Below are 24,168 nucleotides of genomic sequence, written 5' to 3' on the forward strand. Positions count from 1 at the left end.
ACCGTTCAATAGTCTTATCACAGTGTGGTAGAAGCTGTCCTTAAGTCTGGTGGTACGTGCCCTCAGGCTCCTGTATCTTCTACCCGGTGGAAGAGGAGAGAAGAGGGAATATTTATGGATTAATCTCAATTGCAATCTGAGAGATTGCCAAAATACTTCAGGAATATTGTCTGGGCACTACCAGACTGAACTGAATGGATCTCTGCAAGGATCACTAACTTGTCCAGAATTTAAAAGCATTTGGGTCTGATGGCATCTCTGCATTGAGATACTAAAGGACGTGCATCAGCAGCTAAAACCATTGAAACATTACAGCATTTTGTTTAACAGAGTAGTCTGGATATGTGGCACTTGACCTGCTGATCCATAATACAGGAAATACAAAGCAGCAACTCAACTGTACTTGGTGGATGCAATGAAACAGAGTCTCAGTGTCGTGTCTGAATAATAAGCATTCATATTTAAAATCATGCTGTATGCTCAGGAACATTAAAATTCTTCATTTGAAAATTTACTATTTGAAATTAAATCTTTATTTTAATGCTTACAAAGGAAAATTCAGTTGGGGGGGAGGAAAACAGGAAGAGAAGGTGGATTCTAAAAATGTTAAATTTGCGCAATTATCCATCTAAAAGGTTATTCTGACATTACCAAAAGGAACAAGCGGTTAAGGTAAAAGACAATATGCAATCATTTACACTGACATTAGACCTCACTTTTTTTTTGCAGGGATTACAGTTAATTCCAGTAATTTAAAGATTTAAATTACCAAATTAATGCCAAGAATTAATAGTTACATAACTGCCACTAAGTGGAATAATATGAAGATTATGCACAAGGGAATGGTTGCAATCTTGTTTAATATGTGTTATTTGACACGAATAAATTTCTGATTAATGACCTCAACATTTATCAAAATATCAATGTGGCAACAGTTAGTGTACAGCTACCCTTGCTCCATTTAAAATTATTGTACTGCAACAAAAAGCCTTGTTTCCTATTAAATATGGCAACCAAAGCTGCATATCTGTATTGTCTGCATGGCACATGTGCTGTACATCTCTGAATCTGATTTCATTAAGAAAATAGCAGGAAGGAGAAGTTCTCAAATTCAAGACTTTTCTTTAAAATTAATTCATCTCCCCGTAAAAATCTGGGAATTAGTGTACAAAATATTTCAAAGGGGGCATGAGAAGGCCTTAGCAAGTAGGATTAAGGAAAACCCCAAGGCATTCTAATTGTATGTGAAGAATAGGAGGATGACTAGAATGAGGGTAGGACTGATCAGGAATAAAAGAGGAAATGTGCCTGGAGTCGGAAGAGGTAGGGGAGGTCCTTAATGAATACTTTGCTTCAGTATTCACCAGTGAGAGAGACCTTGATGTTTGAGGATGGCATACAACAGTCTGATATGCTAGGCATGTCGATGTGTGGAAAAATGATGTGCTGGAACTTTTGAAAAACATTAGGATAGATAAGTCAGCAGGGCCGGATGGGATATATCCAAGGTTATTACAGGAAGTGAGGGAAGAGGTTGCTACACCCTTGGTGATGATCTTTGCATCCTCACTGCTCACAGTAGTAGTGCCAGGTGATTGGCGGGTGGCAAATGTTGTTCCTTTGTTCAAGAAAGGGAGTAGAGATAACCCTGGGAATTACAGACCAGTGAGTCTTACTTCAGTGGTGGGCAAATTACTGGAGAAGATACTTCGAGAAAGGACTTATGGGCATTTAGAGAAGCATAGGCTGATTAGGAATAGTCAGCATGGCTTTGTGAGAGACAAGTTGTGCCTCACGAGCCTGAATGATTTCTTTGAGGATGTGACAAAGCACATTAATGAAGGTAGTGCAGTGGTTGTAGTGTACATGGGATTTTAGTAAGGCGCTTGATGAGGTTCCTCACTGAAGGCTTATTCAGAAAGTCAGGAGTCATGGGATCCAGGGAAACTTGGCTGTGTGGATTCCAAATTGGTTCATCCAGAGAGGACAGAGGGTGGTGGGAGACGGAGCGTATTCTGCCTGGAGGTCAGTGACCAGTGGTGTTCTGCAGGGATCTGTCCTGCGACCCATGCTCTTTGTGGGTTTTATAAATGACTTGGATGAGGATGTGAAAAGGTGGGTTAGTAAGTTTGCTGATGACACTAAGGTTGGTGGTGTTGTGGATAGTGTAGAGGTTGCTGTAGATTACAACAGGACATTGATAGGATGCAGACCTGGGCTGAGAACTGGCAGATGAAGTTCAACCTGGAAAAGTGTGAAGTGATACACTTCGAAAGATCGAATTTGAAGACAGAATACAAGGTTAATGGCAGGACTCTTAGCAGTGTGGAGGAAGAGGGATCTTGGAGTCCACATCCATAGATCCCTCAAGGTTGCTGCCCAGATCGATAGGATTGTCAAGGCGGCGTATAGTGTGTTGGCCTTCATTAGTCGGGGTATTGAGTTCAAGAGTCGTGAGGTGATGTTGCAGCTCTATAGAACTCTGGTTAGACCACATTTGGAGTATTATGTTCAGTTCTGGTCACCTCATTATAGGAAGCTTTGGAGGGTGCAGAGGAGATTTACCAGGTTGGAGGGCATGTCTTATGAGGATAGGTTGAGTGAGCTAGGGCTTTTCACTTTGGAGGGGAGGATGAGAGGTGACTTGATAGAGGTGTACAAGATGATAAGAGGCATAGATCGAGTGGACTGTCAGAGACTTTGCCCCAGGGTGAAAATGGCTAACACAAGGGGGCATAATTTTAAGGTGATTGGAGCAAGGTATAAGGGGGATGTCGGAACGCACTGCCGGCAGAGGTTGTGGGGGCAGATACATTAGGGACATTTAAGAGACTCTTTGATAGCCACACGAATGATAGAGAAATGGAATGCTATGTGGGAGGGAAGGGTTAGATCGATCTGAAAGCAGAATAAAATGCCGGCACAATATCGTGAGCCGAAGGGCCTGTACTCTGTTGTAATGTTCTATGTTCTAAAACTGATTTTAAGGCCTATAGATACTCACAATAGGCACATTTAATAGATTGGGCAGATGCAGCTCAGGATATGGAAAATTGCTCGTTTTTGAATCATTTGTTACAACTCCAATCACTATCTCAGTATAGCAACACCATGACCATGCACTACACTGGACTTTTTTGTTCTAATTGTGTTTTTTCTTAGCTTAAAGATAAGAAAAACATGTATAATTTTGTATAATTTGTGAATGTTCTGCATCTAATGCTATGTGCCTGTGATGCTGCTGCAACTAAGTTTTCCTTTGCACCTGTGCATATGACAACAAACTCATCTTTGACCTTGGTAAGCTTTGTGCTGTCCTGCAGTCTTATGATATACATCTAGAGACCATACTAGTAATAGCCTTAATGACTTTAGGCACTCTCAAGCTAGCTTCACTGGACAATTTTACTAGAGGTGACATTACTGTCTCTGCAAAGCTTGAGAGCAAAATTATTTGGACTAAAGAGAACTTACTTAAATTTGGACAAGCTGGATGTAAAACTGGAATTTGTTCCAACTAAATAGTGAGAAAACACCTATTCCAGGAGACACCAAACTTCATGAACTGTTCAAAGTGCCCATCTAAAGTGTTCACGCAAAGGTAGAACAGAGAAGCCTGGATTATGATAAAACGGCAAATGTTTGGTCCCTTAATGTCTCAGTATATTCAGTAACAGTGTTAACAATACTCATTATTTAGTTCAGAAAGAGATAAGCAATCTCCCCATATATGTATACTGCTACACTGAGGTAATAGTGATAGAACATAGAACACTACAGCACAGTACAGGCCCTTCGGCCCACAATGTTGTGCCGACATTTTATCCTGCTCTAAGATCTATCTAACCCTTCCCTCCCTAAAGTAGCCCCCTATTTTTCTATCATTCATGCTGAAGCTATTCAAGAAACATCCTTTTTGGAATAAAAATCCAAATGCAAACCATTTCTATTTTAACAGGAAAGAGATGGTTGTTGAGAGAATGAATATTCAGTTATCATTAGCATCTTGTTCAGTTCTGAAAGGCTCCAGAGAATTAGTTTGAACTAAGGCCTTTACTCATAGGGATTACCATCATCTTCAGTGCTGGATGTCAACCTTAAACAATCAAAAGTGATTTTAATTCCAGACTGGTAGCTCAAAGTTGATCCATGTAAATTTCAGAAATGGCATTCATTTGGACTGAATGCAAATTGGATCAATGAGTAAAAGCTGAAGCTAAAGACCCACAGATTAATATCAGCTACACAATTCTTTGCCATATCTAAAATTTCCTTAACCAAATATAAAATGGATTTGATGCATTAAGTAAACAATGGGAGCAGAGGCAAGGCACTATTTCATTTTGAAACTATGCCTCCCATCTTTTATATAAACAAGTCCCAAAGACACACTTTGTCAGCTGTGGTCCAACTGGCAGCAGAGTTACCATTAACACAGAGGTTCTGGATTGAAGTCCCAATCCTGTGACTTGAAATCACAAATGTAGGCCAGTACTCCAGAGGTGTACTATTGGAATTGGTACCTTTTTGCTAAAAAAAAAACCACAGACCCATCTACTTTCTTGGCAGAATATTAAAAAATTCCAGTTTTGAAGAAGAGCAGGTGAGCTTTTTTACCTAATGTTCAACACTTAACTACATTTCTGAAACAAAAAGACCTAGATTGTTATTGCTTGTGGGAGTTTGCACTGTGCTAATGTGGTATCCACATCTTCTACTTGATAATACAGATTATTAGTACTTCAGAAAGTATTTGATTAGCTGTAATTTGGAATGTCTTGAGTTGATGTAAAGCACTAAAATGCAAGAGACAAGAGATTACAGGTGCTGGAATATGGAGCAAAAAAACAAGCTACTCGAGGAATTCAGCAGGTCAGTCAACATCTATGAATGGATAGTTAACGCTTTGGGCCAAGACCCCGCATCAGGACCAAGGGTGCAAAGGAGAGACAGCCAGCAAAGAGGTGAGTGGAAGGCTGAGGCAGGAGCTGGCAACTGATAGGTAGAACCAGGTGGGAGGGACGGGCGGAGACAGCAACAGAGGCCGGGAGGTGATAAGTGGAGACAGAGAGCCGCGGATGATGGAATCTGACAAAGGAAGGTGATAAATGGAACCAGATAAGGGAGGGATAGTGGGCAGATGGGAACATTAGGGATTGTGCTAGCATTTGGCAATGAACAGCTTTGGAGTTGGCTTAGTGAACTCCATACTATATTGTGGCTCATGAAATGTATTTTTGGCAATCCCCTGGACGGCACAGATACATTTCACTAACCATGCTGTTTGAAAATCAAAACCCAGTGGAAAAAAGTTAACAGAAGAATTCAAAGAAAAGATAGGCTCTTAGCAATAAGTATCTTAACAACATGTGGGACAAAGTGATAACATCACACTCAATAGAAGGTAAACAGGACAGCTTTCCTCCAGGGCATTAGCTCACCTTATCACCTGGGTCAAAACAGTTCCAAGTGTAATTACTGTAATATAAATAGCTTAACTTGTGCACTGGCACGAGCCCAAAGTAGAGAACTACAAGTTTAAGGCAAAATACATCCCACTGTTCGAAAGCACAGACCTTACAAGCTAATTTGATGACCAATTTTCAAACCACTCGATGGTTTAATTTTCACACAATTATGCACAAATTTCCTAGTGTGGGCTGCCTACATCAGAATAGTATACTGAGATTTGGAATCAATACACTGCAATCCTCTAAACCTATTAACCCTTTGCTTTTCATGACTAAACGTATACAGCACAGTCAAATGTTTCCTGCTGCAGAAATGAACTGAAGTGACTTCAATGAAATACTCTGCAAAGTTAGTTTAGAAGTTTATTCTCTAAAATACAAGAGATATGTTCACAAGATCACACAAGATCACAAGATAAGGGAGCAGAAGCAGGCCATTCGGCCCATCGAGTCTGCTCCAAGGAAAAGGGAAAAAGAAATGGGGTGGGAAAAGAGAGAGAAAAAAAAAACTATTCTAATCCCATTTGCCAGCCTTATCCCCATATCCCTTGATACCCTGACTATTTAGATATCTGTCTATCTCCTCCTTGAACACCCCCACTGATCTGGCCTCCACTGCTGTGCGTGGCAAGGAGTTCCACAATTTCACCACCCTCTGGGTAAAGAAACTTCTCCTCATCTCTGTCTTGAAACTGTACCCTCTAATTCTAAGATTGTGCCCTCTGGTCCTGGACACGCCCACCAAGGGAAACAGCCTAGCCACATCTACTCTATCCTTACCTGTCAACATTTTAAATGTCGCTACGAGGTCCCCTCTCATCCTTCTGTACTCCAGCGAGTACAGTCCAAGAGCCGACAAACGCTCATCGTACTTAAGCCCTTTCATTCCTGGAATCATTCTCGTAAATCTCCTCTGAACCCTCTCCAACGTCAGCACATCCTTCCTAAGATGCGGGGCCCAAAACTGCGCACAGTATTCCAAATGAGGCCTCACTAGCGCCCCGTAGAGCCTCATCAACACTTCCTTACTTTTATACACTATACCTCTCGAGATGAATGCCAACATAGCATTCGCTTTCTTAACCACCGATCCAACCTGGTGGTTAACTTTTAAGGTATCTTGTATAAGTACCCCCAAGTCCCTTTGTACTACCGCACTATCAATCTTCTCTCCTTCTAGATAATAATCTACCCGCTTATTTCTACTTCCAAAGTGTACAACTGCACATTTCTCAACATTGAATCTCATCTGCCATTTTCTTGCCCATTCTCCTAAACTGTCTAGGTCCCTCTGCATTCTTTCTATTTCCTCTATGCTCCCTACTCCTCCACTTATCTTGGTGTCATCCGCAAACTTAGCCACACAACCATTTATTCCATCATCCAAATCATTGATGTACAAGGTAAAAAGGAGAGGCCCCAACACCGACCCCTGCGGCACACCACTAGTAACCGGTAACCAACCAGAACGAGATCCTTTTATTTCCACCCTTTGCTTCCTGCCAACCAGCCAATTCTCCACCCATTTTGCTACCCTGCCCATAATTCCATGACCTCTCATCTTATTAATCAGTCTCTTGTGAGGCACCTTATCAAAGGCCTTTTGAAAGTCTAAATACACAACATCTACCGCCTCTCCCTTATCCACCCTACCTGTGATTTCTTCAAAAAACTCCAATAGGTTGGTCAGACAGGACCTCCCCTTCACAAAACCATGTTGACTAGGTCCTATCTTGCCTTGCGCCTCTAGGTATTCGGTAACCTCCTCCTTGAGGATAGACTCCAATAATTTTCCCACCACTGACGTCAGACTAATAGGTCTGTAATTGCCTTTGTGCTGCCTCCCACCTTTCTTATATAACGGAACTACATTCGCTACCCTCCAGTCCTCCGGAACCATGCCAGAATCTATCGATTCCTGAAAAATAATCGCCAACGCCTCCGCTATCTCCACAGCCACCTCCTTCAGAACCCGGGGATGCACCTCATCCGGTCCGGGAGACTTATCAGCCTTAAGCCCCTTTAGTTTTCCAAGCACCTTCTCCCTATTAATCTCAATTGAACTCAGCTCCAATTCGTGAGACTCCTGACTAACGGGCACATTGCTTATGTCCTCCACGGTGAAGACCGATGCAAAATATTCATTCAATTCCCTTGCCATCTCACTATCATCCATTATAATACCTCCTGCACCGTTATCAATTGGTCCTATGTCAACCCGTGTCTCTCTTTTATTCCTTATGTATTTAAAAAAACTCTTAGAATCCTTCCGAATGTTGTCCGCCAGCTTCCTTTCGTAACTCATCTTTGCTTTCCTAATGACCTTCTTAGTTTCTCTCTGCAGATTTTTAAAATCGTTCCAATCTTCTGTTTTCCCACTAATTTTTGCTACTTTGTACGCCGCCCCTTTTGCTTTTATTTTATCCTTCACCTCCCTCGTTATCCACATCTGTGCCTTTTTTCCATTCAAAACCTTCTTTTTTCTTGGAATATATCTGTCCTGCATTGTCCTTATTTCCTGTAGAAATTTCTTCCATTTTTCCTCTGCCGTCCCTCCAGCTAACTTACTCCTCCAATCAATTTGGGCCAACTCATCTCTCATACCTTTGTAATTTCCCTTATTCCACTGAAATATCGATACACCAGTTATCAGCTTCTCCTTCTCAAACTTGAAACTAAACTCAATCATATTGTGATCACTTGTTCCCAGTGGTTCCTTTACCTTTAGTTCCCTAATCACCTCGGGTTCACTACACAGCACCCAATCCAAAACAGCCGATCCCCTGGTGGGCTCCTCAATAAGTTGCTCCAGAAAAACATCCCTTAGACATTCCACAAACTCACTCTCCTGAGTACTACCGCCTTGCTGCATTTCCCAGTCCACCTTCATGTTAAAATCCCCCATAATTATCTTCACATTGTCACTCTGACATGCTTTTTCTATCTCAATCTGCAACTTATGGTCCACTTCCTGACTGCTGTTCGGGGGCCTATATATGACTGCTATTATTGTTCTTTTACCCTTGCTATTTCTCAGCTCCACCCATAAGGATTCCACCTCCTCTGACCCAATGTCCTTCCTTTCTATTGATTTTATATCGCTACTAACCATCATGGCCACACCTCCCCCTCTGCCTACCCTCCTATCCTTCCTATATACTGTATACCCCTTGACATTCAGTTCCCAATCACATCCATCATGAAGCCACGACTCAGTGATTGCAACGATGTCATATTTATTAACCTGTAGTTGTGCCACTAGGTCATCTACTTTATTCCTGATGCTACGTGCATTTAAATATAGTATGTTTAGACTGGTATCTGCTATTGATTTTATTGTACCTCTATTGATCAGCAGATTATCCTGACTTTCTACCTGTCCATCCTTCTTACTATCTTCGCTACCTACTATCTTAGACATGTTCGTGTAGACCTCATCCCCTATCCTAACATTCGGTATCCGAACATCCTCATCCCCGATCCTAACATTCTGTATCCTAACATCCGGATTTGTTGTACTTCTATTATTCAGTAAATTATCCTGACTTATCACCTGCCTGTCATTCTTGCCATCCTCAATGGATTCGTTTCTATACACTTTCTCCCTCACCTTAGCATCTTGTAACCTAGCATCCTGGTTACCATCCCCCTGCCAGATCAGTTTAAACCCTCCCCTACAACTAAATTAAACATTCCCGCCAGGATATTGGACCCTTTGGAGTTTAGATGCAACCCATCCTTAGCAAATAGTGCTTATTGTTCAGTGCTTATTGCTTTTGAACTTCAAGGAAAACAAACATTAGCCAAATGTGAAGCTTTGTAGGAGACCAGATAAATTAATTTCTCCTGAAGGTTCAATAGCAGGTGGGTATAGATTTAAAATTATCACAAATGCATCACGAGTGATGCAAGGAACCCATGAATCTAAATGGTACAGGACAGGTCCAAATTACTTACAGCGTCATGGAACAGTCGGTTTTATTTGCCAGCTGAATAAGTGCATGAGTTGCAGCTTCTCCCATGCAAATATGGGATTCGTTAACTTCAACGTTTTCATATTTAGCCAACCGATTCAACAACAAGCCTGAAGTACACTTCAGTCTCCAATCAAGCCAATATGGCAATTTTTTCTTGCAAGAGTGAATACTACAGAAAAAGTTAGAATTCACAGGAAATATTATCTAAGCTTTACCTGTAAAGTGACTATGTGCACCATTCCCTTTGCATGCTGCTAGGATGTGGATGTTGCTCCCATGGCTGGGACTCATGCTGGGACTGTTGAAGGTTCTAGGGCTACCTGGGTAGCTGTCTTGAGACTTTGGACTTCGGCCTCCTAGACACCGTACTTCACTATCGGTTCCATTTACCATTTCTATAAACTGGCGGACTCTGGTATAAATACAAAAAAAAGCTGCTCAAAACTCTACAGGTGGCACACTAATTGTCAAATTAAACTCAGATTTCTGTCCTCCTAGCTCATTAACCCGTAATTGCTTTAGCACTCTTTTGCTTAAAAATATCAGTTTTAATTTGGGTCAGTGCCCATAAATCATAGTACTAGTGTTAGTCACCATTTCCCTTTAAGCAAACAAGGTTACTACATTCATATCTCTAATTACCTTTACTCATATGAAGTTCCAATTTAGAGTATCAAATTGCTTAGAACACTTAGGACAAAGTAATCCTGGTACGAAGAGGCTTTAGGAAGACCACACAACACAATTCCTTTGAATTTCTAGCTTTAGCATACTGAATCATGGATGTAGGTGTTTTCTTTGGCTCAAGTACCAACTGTCAATGACCATAAATTATTTCAGCAAATATCAAGCAGGTCAATAGGTATGAAATATGAAAAACTTCATGCAATGAAACAGTCACATAGCATTAATAACAAACAATTTACAGCAGCTTACTTTAACATAAAAAGGAGATTGGATTTTCTTTCAAGAAGACCTGGATATAGCTGTTGCGTTGTTTCAATTGCTTCTCCCATTCTTCCAGCCAGTACCAATTTCTGAATTCCTAAAAAAAATTTACAAATTCACTGTGCCCATCTTTAACAATGGAATGTTCAACAGATAAATGCAGTAAGGAATGTGGTTACTTCGGCATTAACGTACGGTAGTGGAGAGTTATTAAAATCAAATAAGATACCAATTGAAGGTCAAACCTGCACTGACCCTGCCCTTCGTTAGGACTGCACAACATTTCAGCTTTCTTTCTTTGCCTCAAATTTATCACAAATGAAATTAAGAGTAAATGCCGTTGAAAATCAAGTAATGAAGCATTTGTGTGCGTGCCACATGAAGGAATTTTATCAAAAGTTAATCATGAGTGTACAGTGCGCACCTTTGGGCTGCAAGTACGACACACCAACTCAGATGCAGTCAGCATGCTCAGTGATACAAGCTGGAATACAACACATCTTGACACGCACAGAACTACTTTGTGCCTATGAGGTCTGAAGTTTTGAGTGAATTTTTTCCATACCACCCCACCCAGGTCCTGCGCATCACCTCCCCAAATGCACCTGAACTACATCTCCCAAGAGGTTTGATTTGATTCTTTCCCAGCCTGATCCCCAACCAACAAAATCATCTCAAATAATTTCTGCTACTCCCTTATCGGATCCCCAAGTCTCTATCCTCCTGCCCCATCGCACCAAACCCCACCTAATGCCCTCCACAGATCTACTCACACCACCTGTAATCTGCAGCCCAACCGTTTTCCTCCCCACATTTAGGCTTAAGGTCTTTTCTAACTTGCATGAATTTTTTTTATTCCAAAATAAACTTTATTCATAATAAAAGACAAACTATATACAATTATAAAACCGTGCAAGCCTTTACATTCTTGTTCGGATCATTCATTAGTGTTACCTTTATATATAAAAAACAGCACAGATGCCACACGTGTGGCTCCCTGGGGGCTACCCAGTCCCATATTTACAATATTCAAGGGGCTTTCTCGCCTGACCCCACCCCTGCCTCTCCAGTGGCAGAAGAACACTAAACTGTCGTCCTTCCCCACCGAGCCCTTGCTTTGGCTGCATCCATCTTCAGTGCGTCCCTCAGCACGTACTCCTGCAGCCTGGAATATGCCAGTCGGCAGCATTCCCTTACAGACATCTCACAGTGCTGGAAGACCAACAAGTTACAGGCAGACCAAAGGGCGTCTTTCACCGTGTTGATGACCTTCCAGCAGCAGTTGATGTCCGTCTGTGTGCGTCCCTGGGAACAGCCCGTAGATCAGAGAATCCTCTGTTACGCAGCTGCTGGGGATGAACTGTGACAAGGACCCCTGCATCTTTCTTGCACCCTCCTTGCAAACCCACAGCCCGCAAAGAAGTGGGCGACCGTCTCGTCCCCAGTGCAGTCCTCCTGGAGGCAGCATGCACTGGGACTGATGCTCCGACCATGCAGGAAGGATCTGACTGGGAGGGTCCCTCTCACCGCCAGCCAAGTGAGGTCTTGGTGCTTGTTGGTGAGTTCTGGCGATGAGGTATTCTGCCAGATGGTCTGGACAGTCTGCTCAGGGAACCACCCCACAGCATCCGAGTCTGTCTCCTGCAGTGTCTGCAGGATGTTCCGTGCTGACCATTGCCTGACGGACTTGTGGTCAAAGGTGTTGGTCTGGAAGAACTTTTCCCCCCACAAAGGACAGGTCCAGCTGACTGGGACGTTGTGTGGCCACGGGGCCAGGCTCATCCTTTGCAACAGCAGGGACAGGTAGAACCTCAGTATGTAGTGACACTTGGTGCCCACATACTTGGGTTCCACGCATAGCCTGATGCAGCCATAGACAAAGGTGGTTGCCCTCATCCTGATGACACTGGGGACACCTTTACCCCCATTGTCCAGGGACTTGTGCATGGTGACCCATCGGACTCCCTCCATCTTGGATCCCCAGATGAACCGGAAGACGGCACAGGTGATTTCCAAGCCGGAGGAGCAAGGAACAGGCCACACCTGTGCCAAGAACAGCAGCCCTGAGAGCACCTCACACCTGATGACCAAGTTCTTCCCAGTTATCGATAGAGAGCGCCGTGCCCACAGTCCCAGTTTCTGCTTCACCTTCCAAATCCACTCCCGCCAATTTTTGTTGCACGCCCCAGCTCCTCCAAACCAGATCCCCAGCACCTTCGCCATGAGCCTTCTGCCCGATAGAATAATTTCTGCCAGGAACCTCATGCCAAACTGTCCCCCTTCCAGCTTTCCCCTTTAACATTTTAATGGCAGTTATATTTTTGATTCTATATTTTTTTCCTCCAAATCATACCATCACTGTCATGGATGTGGATCTTTACATCCCTGTATCCATAGCTGTCACAAGAATAAGATTACTTTGAACGTCATTCACATTATGCAAATTCTTAAAATTTCTGAAGTAATTGTTTGAATAGCAATGCACAACTAAAGTAGTCTATCAAAACATTATTCAGTTTTATAACAATGATCTTTGTGAAGTTTGAATTCATATTTTAAGCTAACCTATAGTCATGCCTAATGACAGTGCATACATGTTGTACAAAGGCTCCTAGAGAGAATTAGTTATATACCAAAATTTATGCCAAACCATTACATGTTTCACTGCAGGTAACCCAATTATGAATATGCATTTCAATAATTTGCTTCAGCATAAACACAAATGCCTTAGGCTCTGTCCAAAAGGAATTGGAGTTCAAAAGTTTCAATGAATGAGCAATAAACAGGATCAAATCCCACTTTCTCCCCTCCTCACAATTGTATGTTTGTGATGGAGATGCTCAAGCTTTCAAAGTGAACATTCATCCATTCTTTAATAGATCTGCTTAACAGTTTAAGATCCATCTGAATGCCATTGTTCTCGCATGCTCATCCCAGGGTCATAAAGCTTAACATCCTTTGAAAATTGTTTTTTTTTAAAAAAAACAGAGTCAGAGTTCTACAGCACAGAAACAGGCCCTTTGGCCCAACTCATCCATGCCAACCAAGATGTCTATCTGAGCTTGTCCCGGCAGTCTTTTGGTGGCGCTGTATGGAGTAGGTCGTATCTTGGCTTTGCTCCACTTACCTTTTAACTCCTTATGCACCACCCTTTACTAAGACTTATAATACTTTTACAAGATTGATTTTGACTTCTAAGTGTCAGAATGAATACCAGAGCTAAGGCTGGAGCTGTTGGCAAGGGTAATGGAGACCCTCAACTCACTATGGAAGCTATCTCTAAACTGGATAAAAAGCTTGACCAGAGATTTGCCACTTTGGAAACGCTGTTAAAAGATGTGGAAGACAGGCAGACCACACTCATAAAGGAAAGTGTTAAACAACAGCAATTAATTGCTGAACTGAATCAAGCTGGCAAAGAGAGAGATCGCAGGCTGGATTTGCTGGAAAAAGATTTAATGGTGACCAAAGACTGGAACAGCAAAGACAGAGGATTACTAATTTAGAAAGTCGCAGTCGGAGAAATAATGTGAGGATTATCAGCCTCTCTGAGAACAGTGAATCCTGTAATCCCATTGAATTCTTTTCTAAACTTCTGAAGGATGTGTTTGGCCCTGAAGTTTTTTTCTACAAGCCCTATACTTGATCGTGCCCACCGAGCATTAAGACCAAAACCTCTGCCAGTAATATTGAGATTTCATTACGTCAGTATCAAAGAGCATTTGATTTGAATTGCTCGTCGTCGAGGAATGATTCAATATAAAGAATGGAAGTTTCATCTGGTTGAAGATTACACCCCAGAAGTTATGAAAGAGAGAATGCTTTACAAACCGATTATGTTGCAGCTTTATCAAGAGAATTACCAACCTGCATTATTGTTCCCAGCCCGTCTGAGAAGTTCACTTCCCAACAAATCACGCCGGTAGTTTAATTCCGTTAAAGCCGCTGAAGATTTCCTCCAAGGTTAACTTTTTGTCTCCAGATGGTCAAGAAATGTGCTTTTCTTTGACGTTATACTTAATTGGTCTACTAAGCAATGATTAACTTACAGGTTTAAACGCTTTTTATGCCCGGAGATATTTTCCTGCCCTTTGTTAATTTTTTCGTGCTTGGTTCTGGAACATGGATACTTACCATGTTTTAATTCAAATTTTTTTTTCCTCTATTATTTTACTTTAACATTTTTAATGTTCTGTTTGGGTAATAAGAATTTAACTGAGTGACTGATTGCCTTTTTCTCTTTGGAATTAAAATAAGACTATTTTTTGCAAGTCTGTTTACAATTTGAAAAATTGTTTTGGCTAATCTTTTTTGTTTAGTCTATTGATGGTGCCTTGCATTCTTTTAAATTTGGAGACCTGCCACCAAAAGGTCGGGGTTAAACAATAGTGGGTAGCATTCTGGCTGCCTATTGGCCAGTTTTCGGGCTTTGCTGGGTGGGGTGTGGGGCTGTTTTTAGGTTAGTTGTTTTTTTCTTCTGGACTGAAACTACAAATATGTCTGAATTGTCGTCATATCCGGCTCCTCTGAACTTTTTTTCCTCTTCCTGTTATGAATCTCCTTAGGAACAAGATTAACCCTTTACATACCATGTGTTTTTTTTAGTCTATTAAAATGGATAAGATGATTAATTTTGTTACATGGAATACAAACAACTTGAATAATCCAATTAAGCGTAAGAAGATCTTTAAAGTTTTTCATAGACTGAATGTTCAGATTATTTTTGTGCAGGAGACTCGTATCAGGAAAGATGATAATCAGCGCTTTTTTAGATCTTGGAGAGGTCAACAGTTGCATTCTAACTCACAAGCAAAGGTGAAAGGAGTCTTCATTTTTATAGACTCCTTAATTTCATTTGTTCATCATGAGACAATTTCAGACCCGAATGGTAGATTTTTTATTAACTACTGGCTTACTTCATAACAAAAAAGTTGTTATGGTTAATGTTTATGCACCTAATGTGGATCACCCTGAGTTTTTAAACATTCATTTGCATCTTTTCCTAATTTAAACGAATATACGTTGATTATGGGTGGAGATTTTAATTGTTGTCTAAACCCGTCGACAGATAGATCTGTGTCAAATCTTGCACTTCCTAACAAATCTGCCATTTTTATCAACTCCTTTTTAGTTGGTTCTGGAATTTTAGAAGTTTGGAGATTTCTACACCCAAATGATAAAGAGTTTTCATTCTTTTCTCATGTCTATCACAATTACTCTAGGATTGATTACTTTTTTCTTGACGCACAATTAGTTCCACTTGTTACTGACTGTAAGTATGATGCAATTGCCATTTCCGATCATGCACCATTGAAATTATCAAATTAGTGGACATACCCTCTGGTGCTAGACAATGGCGACTCAATCCTTCTCGATTGCAAGATTTAGACTTTGTCCATTTTATTAAAGAACAGATTTCCTTTTTCTTCTCAACTAATTTTACTGAAGAAATTTCCAGTGGGATATTATGGGATAACTTTAAAGCTTATAGCCACGGTCAAATTATTTCATACTCTGCTGGACTGAAAAAATGAACTAATAATGAATTACGTATATTGGTTTATAAGATTAAAGAAATCGATAAAAAAATACTGATGCTCCTAGTTTGGAGCTCTATAAAATGAGAACAGAACTTCAATTACAACACAGTTTATTATTAACATCTTGAATTGAAAATCAATTACTGAAAACCAAAAGTCAGTTTTATATACATGGTGGTAAATCTGGTAAGTTGTTGGCCAACCAACTGTTTCAACTAAACGTCAGATTATTAAAGTTCGTAAATGAGATGGTAACTGTATGGTAGACCATGATCAAATTAATAAATCTTTTCAAGAATTTTATACTTCTTTATATCAATCAGAATCTCCTGAGGATTTTACATCAATGCATGAATTTTTAAGGAATTTGAAGACTCCGAAATTATCACTTAATGTATGTTTAATATTAGATGCACCCATTTTGGAGGAAGAAATAAAGAAAGTAATTTCTTCAATGAATTTGGGTAAAACACCCGGTCCTGATGGGTATACAGTTGAATTTTTAAAATCCTTTTCTGACCTTCTCTCTCCCTGGTTAGGTAAAATTTTTAAAGATGCCCTATCAGTGGGTAAACTACCACAATCCTTTTATGAAGCAACTATTTCTTTAATTCTTAAGAAGGATAAAAATCCAACTGAATGTGCATCTTATAGACCTATTTCTTTATTGAATGTGGATTCTTCAAATTTTTTCCAAAATATTGGCTTCTAGACTGGAAAAGGTACTTCCACAAATTATTTCTGATGACCAGACAGGATTCATTAATAATCATTATTTGCATTTTAATATTAGGAGGTTAATGAATATTATATATACCCCTTCATCTGTAATTCCAGAATGTGTTATTTCGTTATCAAATGCCTTCTCGGCATCTAGAGTCGAATGGGAATATTTAACACGCTTGAGAAATTTAATTTTAGTTCAAATTTCATATCCGCGATCAAATTGATTTACCACACATCTATGGCTTCAATACTTACTAATAATCAGAGATCCCCCTCGTTCAGGCTTTTGAGGCACTAGACAAGGTTGCCTTCCGAGTCCTTTATTATTTAATATTCCTTTAGAACATTTGGCAATTGCCATTCGGGATTCTTCTAACATATTTGGCATTACTCATGGAAAGGGGATTCATGAGACATCTCTTTATGCAGATGACCTGTTACTTTATATCTCTAACCTGGAGAAATCTATCCCTGCAGTATTATCACTACTTGCTCAGTTTAGTGTTTTCTCTGGTTATAGATTAAATCTTAATAAGAGTGAACTTTTCCCATTAAACATGCAAGTCCCAATTTATAGGCAATTACCATTTAGATTAGTGACTGATTACTTTTCGTACCTGGGTGTTAAAATTACCAAGAAACACAAGGACGTATTTAAAGTGAACTTTTTACCTTTAATTATGTTAAACAATTATTTACTAAATCGTCCCCATTCTCTTTATCATTGATTGGCCAAATTAATGCAGTTAAAATGAATATTTTACCAAAATTTTTGTATCTATTTCAGGTGATTCCAATTTTTATTTTGAAATCCTTTTTCAACACTATTGATTCCAAAATTCTTTCATATATATGGCAGAATAAAAACACAAGGTTAAGTAAGAAATACTTACAAAGATTTAAAAAAGGATGGTGGTATGGCTTTGCCTAATTTTAGATTTTACTATTGGGCAATTAATATTAGATACTTAATTTTCTGGGCACAAGATTTAGATGCAATTCATTGTCCCTGTTGGGTACACCTTGAGTGTGAATCAGTGCAAGGATTTTCATTAGTTTCTATTTTAGGAGCTTCATTCCCTTTTGCACTTACTAAATTGAGTAAACAAATGACTAATCCAATAGTTCAACGTACAATACGGATATGGTTTCAATTTCATAAATTTTTTGGATTGAATAAATTTAATTTATCAAGTCCTATTCAACCTAATTTTTTCTTTCAACCATCTAGAATTGACTCAGCCTTTTCCTTATGGAGAATGAAGGGAATAACACATTTGAGATTTATTCATTGAAAACTGTTTATCTTTTGAACAGTTGTCTAATAAACACAATCTGCCTAGATCACATTTTTTGTGATTTACAGATTAGAAATTTTTTAAAAGTTACTTTACCTTCTTTTCCAACACCATATAAAATTGAAATTACGGAAAAAATTTTAGGTTTTAATCCTTATCAGAAGGGTCTGATAGCAATAGTTTATGATCGGATTATGAAAATATGTTCAGAGGAACTTGATAAAATTAAGAATGAATGGGAAAGAGAACTCCAGATACTTTTACCTACAGAGACATGGAAGAAAATTCTTCAATTAGTTAATACATCTTCTATGTGTGCTAGACACTCTTTGATACAGTTTAAGGTGGTTCACAGGACCCATATGTCCAAGGACAAGTTAGCCCGTTTTTATCATCATATAAATCCTATATGTGACAGATGTAATTCGAAGGTGGCTTCCCTGACACATGTTTTGGTCCTGTCCCCTTTTGGAAAAATATTGGAAAGACATTTTTAACATTATTTCATCTGTATTGAACATTGCAGTAATAGGATGAGGTTGTAAATCAATTTTTGGGTTACCAATGATGGAACCTCGCCATTTATCTGCTTCTGCTCGTCGTATGATCGTCTTTGTCACATTAATGGCCAAGCGATCCATTTTGTTCAAATGGAAGGATCCAATACCTCCCACCACTTTTCAGTGGTTTTCTCAAACCATAGCATGTTTAAACTTAGAAAAAATTAGGAGCGGTACTGTTGATCCTTCACTTAAACTTGAGGAAGTTTGGAGTCCATTTATTCAATATTTCCATATGATACAAGCTGACCTTTTTCAGATCCCTTTCAATAACCCTTGAATACAGAGGAGCGGAGTTGACGACATAATGTTTCTTTTCTTTTTAATTGAAGAAATATCAGTCCAATTTTTTTTTTTGGGAAGTTTTTGGGTTTTTTTGGTTTATCATCAATTTTTTGATTTGGGGGTTCTTCTTTCATACAATTAAATTTCATTTCTTTTCAATCTTTCCTTTTGTATTTGTTCACTTAAGAGAACAGGAGGTCTGGATTACTTTTTTGTTTAACTCCTTCTGATTATATATATTAACTGTTATGATTGTTATCCTGATCTCTTTGCACCATATGTATAATTACTAATGTTATATTATTTGTACTAATTTGAAAATTAATAAAAAGATTGAAAAAGAAAAGAGCTCATCCCATTCACCTGCATTTGACCCACACTCCTCTAAACTTCTTAAATCCATGTACCCGTCTAACTATCTTCTAAATGTCCTACTCTCATCATCATCATTTGGCCATTTACATGAAAGAAAGATACATTCAGAAGGGATTATTCCCCCCCCCCCCCGAAATACTTTGATACTTGAAACAATATCACAGAATATAATCAAAGCATAGTTCAATTTACACTCACTTTGTCTATTTTTAATTGATGCTAGCTCCTCTTGGAAAGCTTGTCCTGTGGATCTGGCAAAGGCTTCAGCTGTGGCACAATAACCATGATGCACTAAGTAAGATGAAACCATTCTAGAAATTGAATTAAAGGAAAGGTTAAATAGCCCAGGATTAGCAGTATTACAGTAGTCGCATGCAATGCAACTTTGAAACATTCTGTAAAGAGGACTACACCAGGCTATAAATGTACAATAACAGGAAACCCTTACCAAACAACTCAATAAAAATAGTCTTGCAAACAATTATTTTTCTGCACATTTCAACATGCAGGTAATAGATTTGAAAAAGTTAGGACTTTTGTAAATACATTTGCAGAAACAGCATCCATATGCCACATATATACATATGTATGCATACATACAAACTCAAAAATCAATAGATCAAATTTACAGGGGAAAATCTAATAAATGAAAATGTTGATTATGTTATCAAACTTGGAATTTTATAATGAAAATACATCTGCTTGTTCTTCCTTCTGCTAATGTGATTTTGTTACCAAGAAGATTCCATCAATTAAATCAGAAAACATTAGTTACTCAGATAACAAATAATATTTTAATGAAAAGGGCGGACCTTAGACAATTACACAAGAAAGGGCACATACGAAAGAACACAGGCATCATATACATGAGTGCAAGCATGCATAAGAGACAAACAAGTGGAGACATGTGCGAGAAACAAAAAAAGGTTCTCACACATGGAAGAGGTGGATAAAAGGAACATGTGAACAAGAAAAACAAGGGGAGGAAAATTTACTGCTTTAAGCAATAAGGAATGCATATAAAGTGAATTGGATAATTAATACATAACCCAAAGCACAAGATCATCCTTTAATTAAACTTACACTCCAATCTCTGAGCTAATGCAACGGCACAGCACTGAGCTATTCTTAGCTGCAACCAAAACAACTTTTTTGTAGCTTTGTAAACCTTGGGGAAGGGAAAAAAAGAAAGAAAACAAGAGAAAAAGAAAGATTCCTTTGGATAGGAGAGGAGGAGGGTTATTACAATTTCAAATTGCCTGCCCTAGAAATAGTTTTATTATAGATTGTGATGTGTGGGATTTTACTTGCTATGGTCCCTGACCAGGTCAGTTAATCTCTCCTACTGGGATTTATTAAATGGATACACTCAAATAGGGCAGAAAGGTTTGAAAATGCAGCATATGGCTGAACATCATTTTCAGTCATTGCGATCAGATTTATTGTAATTAGTAAAAATACTGAAATATGAGCACATACTTTGTAGCATTTAACATCAAGAAAAACAAGTTATATTTAATAGATGCAAGACGACATCCATCAATCTTTTAAATCTAGTTCAAATTAAGTCACAGGAAAGAAAACTTTGAATATCTGAAATTGAAAAATGCTACCGTAGATAACAGACAATGTGTCACCTACTTTTGAATCATTGTCTGCCATTCCCCTTCTCGATCTCCTACAGGGAATCTTTCAATCTGGGTCTGAATTTTAGATCTCCATTCTCGCATGTAGTCCTCTATATCAAAAACAAATGGATGCTGTCCAAAATTAGCATCTATCACCTCTCCTGGCGTCTGCAGTCCGACTGTGGGATATAAATTTGGCTGAATAAGAGAAAAAAAAAGTCACTTTGCAAGCTTTAAACTCTTCAAGTGGTCCAGTAACTCCCTTGTAGACAATGATCATGTATTAATTATGTAGCAAAGTTTTGCAGCTGAAAACAGTATTAAAGCAAAAGGAATTTTATTTCTGCAAATATTTACCCTCATGAATAAAGTTGCAAACTTCTGCTCTCCCATTAATTGTCAACAAGTGTTGAGCAATATCACTTCCTTCTGGTACACCCAAAAGTTCAATTTAATACAACAGAGCCAACACAATTCTAAATTTAAATAAAGTGACTGCAGAATAAAAGATCACCAAAATTTCACACAACAACCACATGTGGAAGGCACATAGTTGGGGCTGAGCTACAGTAACAATGACACCAGTTTTGAGACAGTAATAGTTTATATTATAATAAAATAAACAATTTTCACAGGAAAAAAGGCAAAAAATAGTCTACCTATTCCAATATCAAGTTTGCTGGTTCCAAATTCCTAATTGTGAAATTCCAGTTATTTTGAGAACTCTGGATTATTCGAAGACAAAACACTACCCTGAAATAGTCTTCCATTCTTCCAGAATTATACTTTTTGAATCACCATCTCCAAGAGTGTTATTAGCTTCTCAATAATCCCGGTGGAGAAAAAAAAACAATTTTCTGCAGATTGGCTCAATAATAACTCATCTCCATAAAATAACCATGCACTCCAAAGTGCATTTATTGCTTGAGATTAAATAACTGAGCTATTGACCATGAGGTGGAATTTTTCCCCCTCATCTGCTTTTCTTTTGACAAAATTCTTTTTTCCACCTCTTTAATACATCCAAATCAACACAATCATAACATTTGTGTTCCTTCCACAGAGTTAAGGTTCAAGATTTTGCAAATCATCAGTACAGAGCTACACAAAATGCAAGTTCTACTCAAAAACCAGGTGTTTACATTAGGATATCTACTTGACAGCCTGGTTTTATGTTTCTTAATTCTAATAAGGTGGGGAGCAGTCATTAGAGAAAACAAATAGAGGTTGCAGGAATAATCCAAATTGGATGCACAATCCTATTTGCCCAATTTGTCAATTAGTATTCCCAATGCTTGAAACTATACATGGGAATCGGGTGGACAAAGAGGAAGGGCAACTTTTTAAGAATTACACCTGCCTACCAAGATTCCAACACAATTTCCTTATTAATCCTAACATAAAAATCAAAATACAGTCAATGTTGGAAATCTGAAATAACAGAAAATGCTGGAAATAATCACTGGTAGCATCTGAGTGAGAAAGTTCGGTTTCAGGTCGATGACCCAATTAGAGATAACATTAGTAAAATTCATAGAATGGAGGAGACAACAAAAGGGAAGATACAGTATATGAAAGGTAGGAAAGATTAAATGATAGGAGTGATAATTCAAAGTAAATGAGGTTGGCCATGGTTCCACATTTTGTTGAAAGATGATTTACTAGAAAAATTGGCCAGATTTTGCTGGTAAATGCCTGAGAACTGTTGGCATCTGCCAGTTTAAATGCACATCTGCGACTTGTATACATCAACCAGATCTATTATCTTGCACCACCCTTGGTTTATCACAGGTACTTTGGGTTCTAAATCTGCAGAAGAGAAACAGGTTTATATTTTGTCAATTCAGCTGGTTTCTTTTTACAAAAAAAAGTCATCAAGAACACTTCTATACCTCAGACATTTTTTAAAAAACACCTTATCGTTTAAGTTGTTAAAGCTTGTTGCAGACTTTTGGCAGCTATGAAGCTTTCAGGTCATTTGGGTTGGGGAAAGGAAGAGCTTCAAAGTAGCAGAGATCTGGAGTCCACTCAGGCCATATCACCAGAATTCAGGATGCATTGGCCAGCAATTTAGGTCCTGTCCATCTGGATCAGGCAAGTATGAGTATGGGGCGAATTCAGGCAGGAAATTGGTGCCTGTAGCAACAAAATCTGGCCGATTAACCCTCCTTACAAATACAGCCTTACTTGTCAGGCATTTCCAGCATTTTCTGTTAGGCTCCATTCCACAACAACACTAACCAAAATTGAGACATTCACATAATTTCTGTCAATCACACGGAGGAGAGTGACAGATTACTTTGATGCACATAATTTACACACAACCATCTTCCACTCCCTGAATTTTCCTGGGAAAAAAAAAATCACCTTGCTTTTATTGAGAGATGCTGCTACAGTTTCTATCTCTTCTGATTTTAGACTATTTTGAGTAAACAGGCTTGTTAATTGTACAATAGACAGTTTGCTAATGCATACCCTGCCCTAATTACAACTCAGTGACTAATGAGTCAATAACAGAGTTTTGGATTTTTACACCTAGCGAACCCTGCAGGCATTTCCAGTACACACCTCAGAACCTGCATATCACATATTGAATCCACGATAGCTTAAGCCAAAGGATGTCCACCTTTTCAAAATGATAAACAAGACAATTTAAAAGTAAGGCCCAGTCATTTTGTGAGTGGGGCTTATTCTTGTCCAGCTGTGCATTACACAAGACATTGTATCAATGCACAGAGCCTTGTGTTAAGTTCTAGTAAGGTCTAATTTTTTTTTAACATATATACAGGACCCCAGGGACCTGGTTCATTCCTGACATCAGGTGCTGTGAAATCTGCATGTTTTCTCTATAACCATTTGGTTTTCTTCTACTTGCTCTGGTTTCCTCCCACATCCCAAACATGCTGGTAAGTTAACTGGCTACTGTAAATTACCTCCCAATGTAAGTTAATGGGGAAAGAAAATCAAAGGGGAGTTAATGTGAATGCAAGAAAAAGTTGCAGGGATGCAGAGAAAAAGATTTTTCTCAACCTCTGTCAATCATGCTTAATTGCCTGGGTTCATGCATTCACTTCTCAGGTGGATGTCACTAACAAGGCCAGCATATATTGCCCTTGAAGTGTGGAGAGCCACAACCTTAAACCATGCAACCTTTCTGGTGAAGATAACATACACTGCAGACGTGGTGTAACTATGGCAGAAGGAATGAATATTTGGTGGATGCAGTGCCAGTCAAGTCGGCCTGAATGGTGTAAAGCATTCGTGGAGTTGCACTCATCCAGGCAAGCACAGCATATTCTATGATGGTCCCAATTTGTATTTGTAGAATGTGGAAAGGGCTTGCGTGACAGGAGACATGCC

At 39.0% G+C, this 24,168-nt stretch overlaps 1 protein-coding gene across 1 annotated transcript in view; it reads right to left on the reverse strand.

The window, feature by feature from the left end:
* Positions 1 to 24,168, reverse strand: part of ranbp9 (RAN binding protein 9) — a 67,057-nt gene that overhangs the window by 13,259 nt on the left and 29,630 nt on the right. Inside the window, exons 6-9 of the mRNA XM_052016429.1 lie at positions 20,822 to 21,006; positions 19,379 to 19,491; positions 10,385 to 10,493; positions 9,664 to 9,860 (exon numbers count right to left, since the gene is read on the reverse strand). Coding sequence (XP_051872389.1) covers positions 9,664 to 9,860; positions 10,385 to 10,493; positions 19,379 to 19,491; positions 20,822 to 21,006 — 604 coding nt within the window. The remainder of the gene's footprint in view (positions 1 to 9,663; positions 9,861 to 10,384; positions 10,494 to 19,378; positions 19,492 to 20,821; positions 21,007 to 24,168) is intronic.

Source organism: Pristis pectinata, chromosome 5, assembly GCF_009764475.1.
Source record: "Pristis pectinata isolate sPriPec2 chromosome 5, sPriPec2.1.pri, whole genome shotgun sequence".
NCBI classification, from domain to species: Eukaryota; Metazoa; Chordata; class Chondrichthyes; order Rhinopristiformes; family Pristidae; genus Pristis; species Pristis pectinata.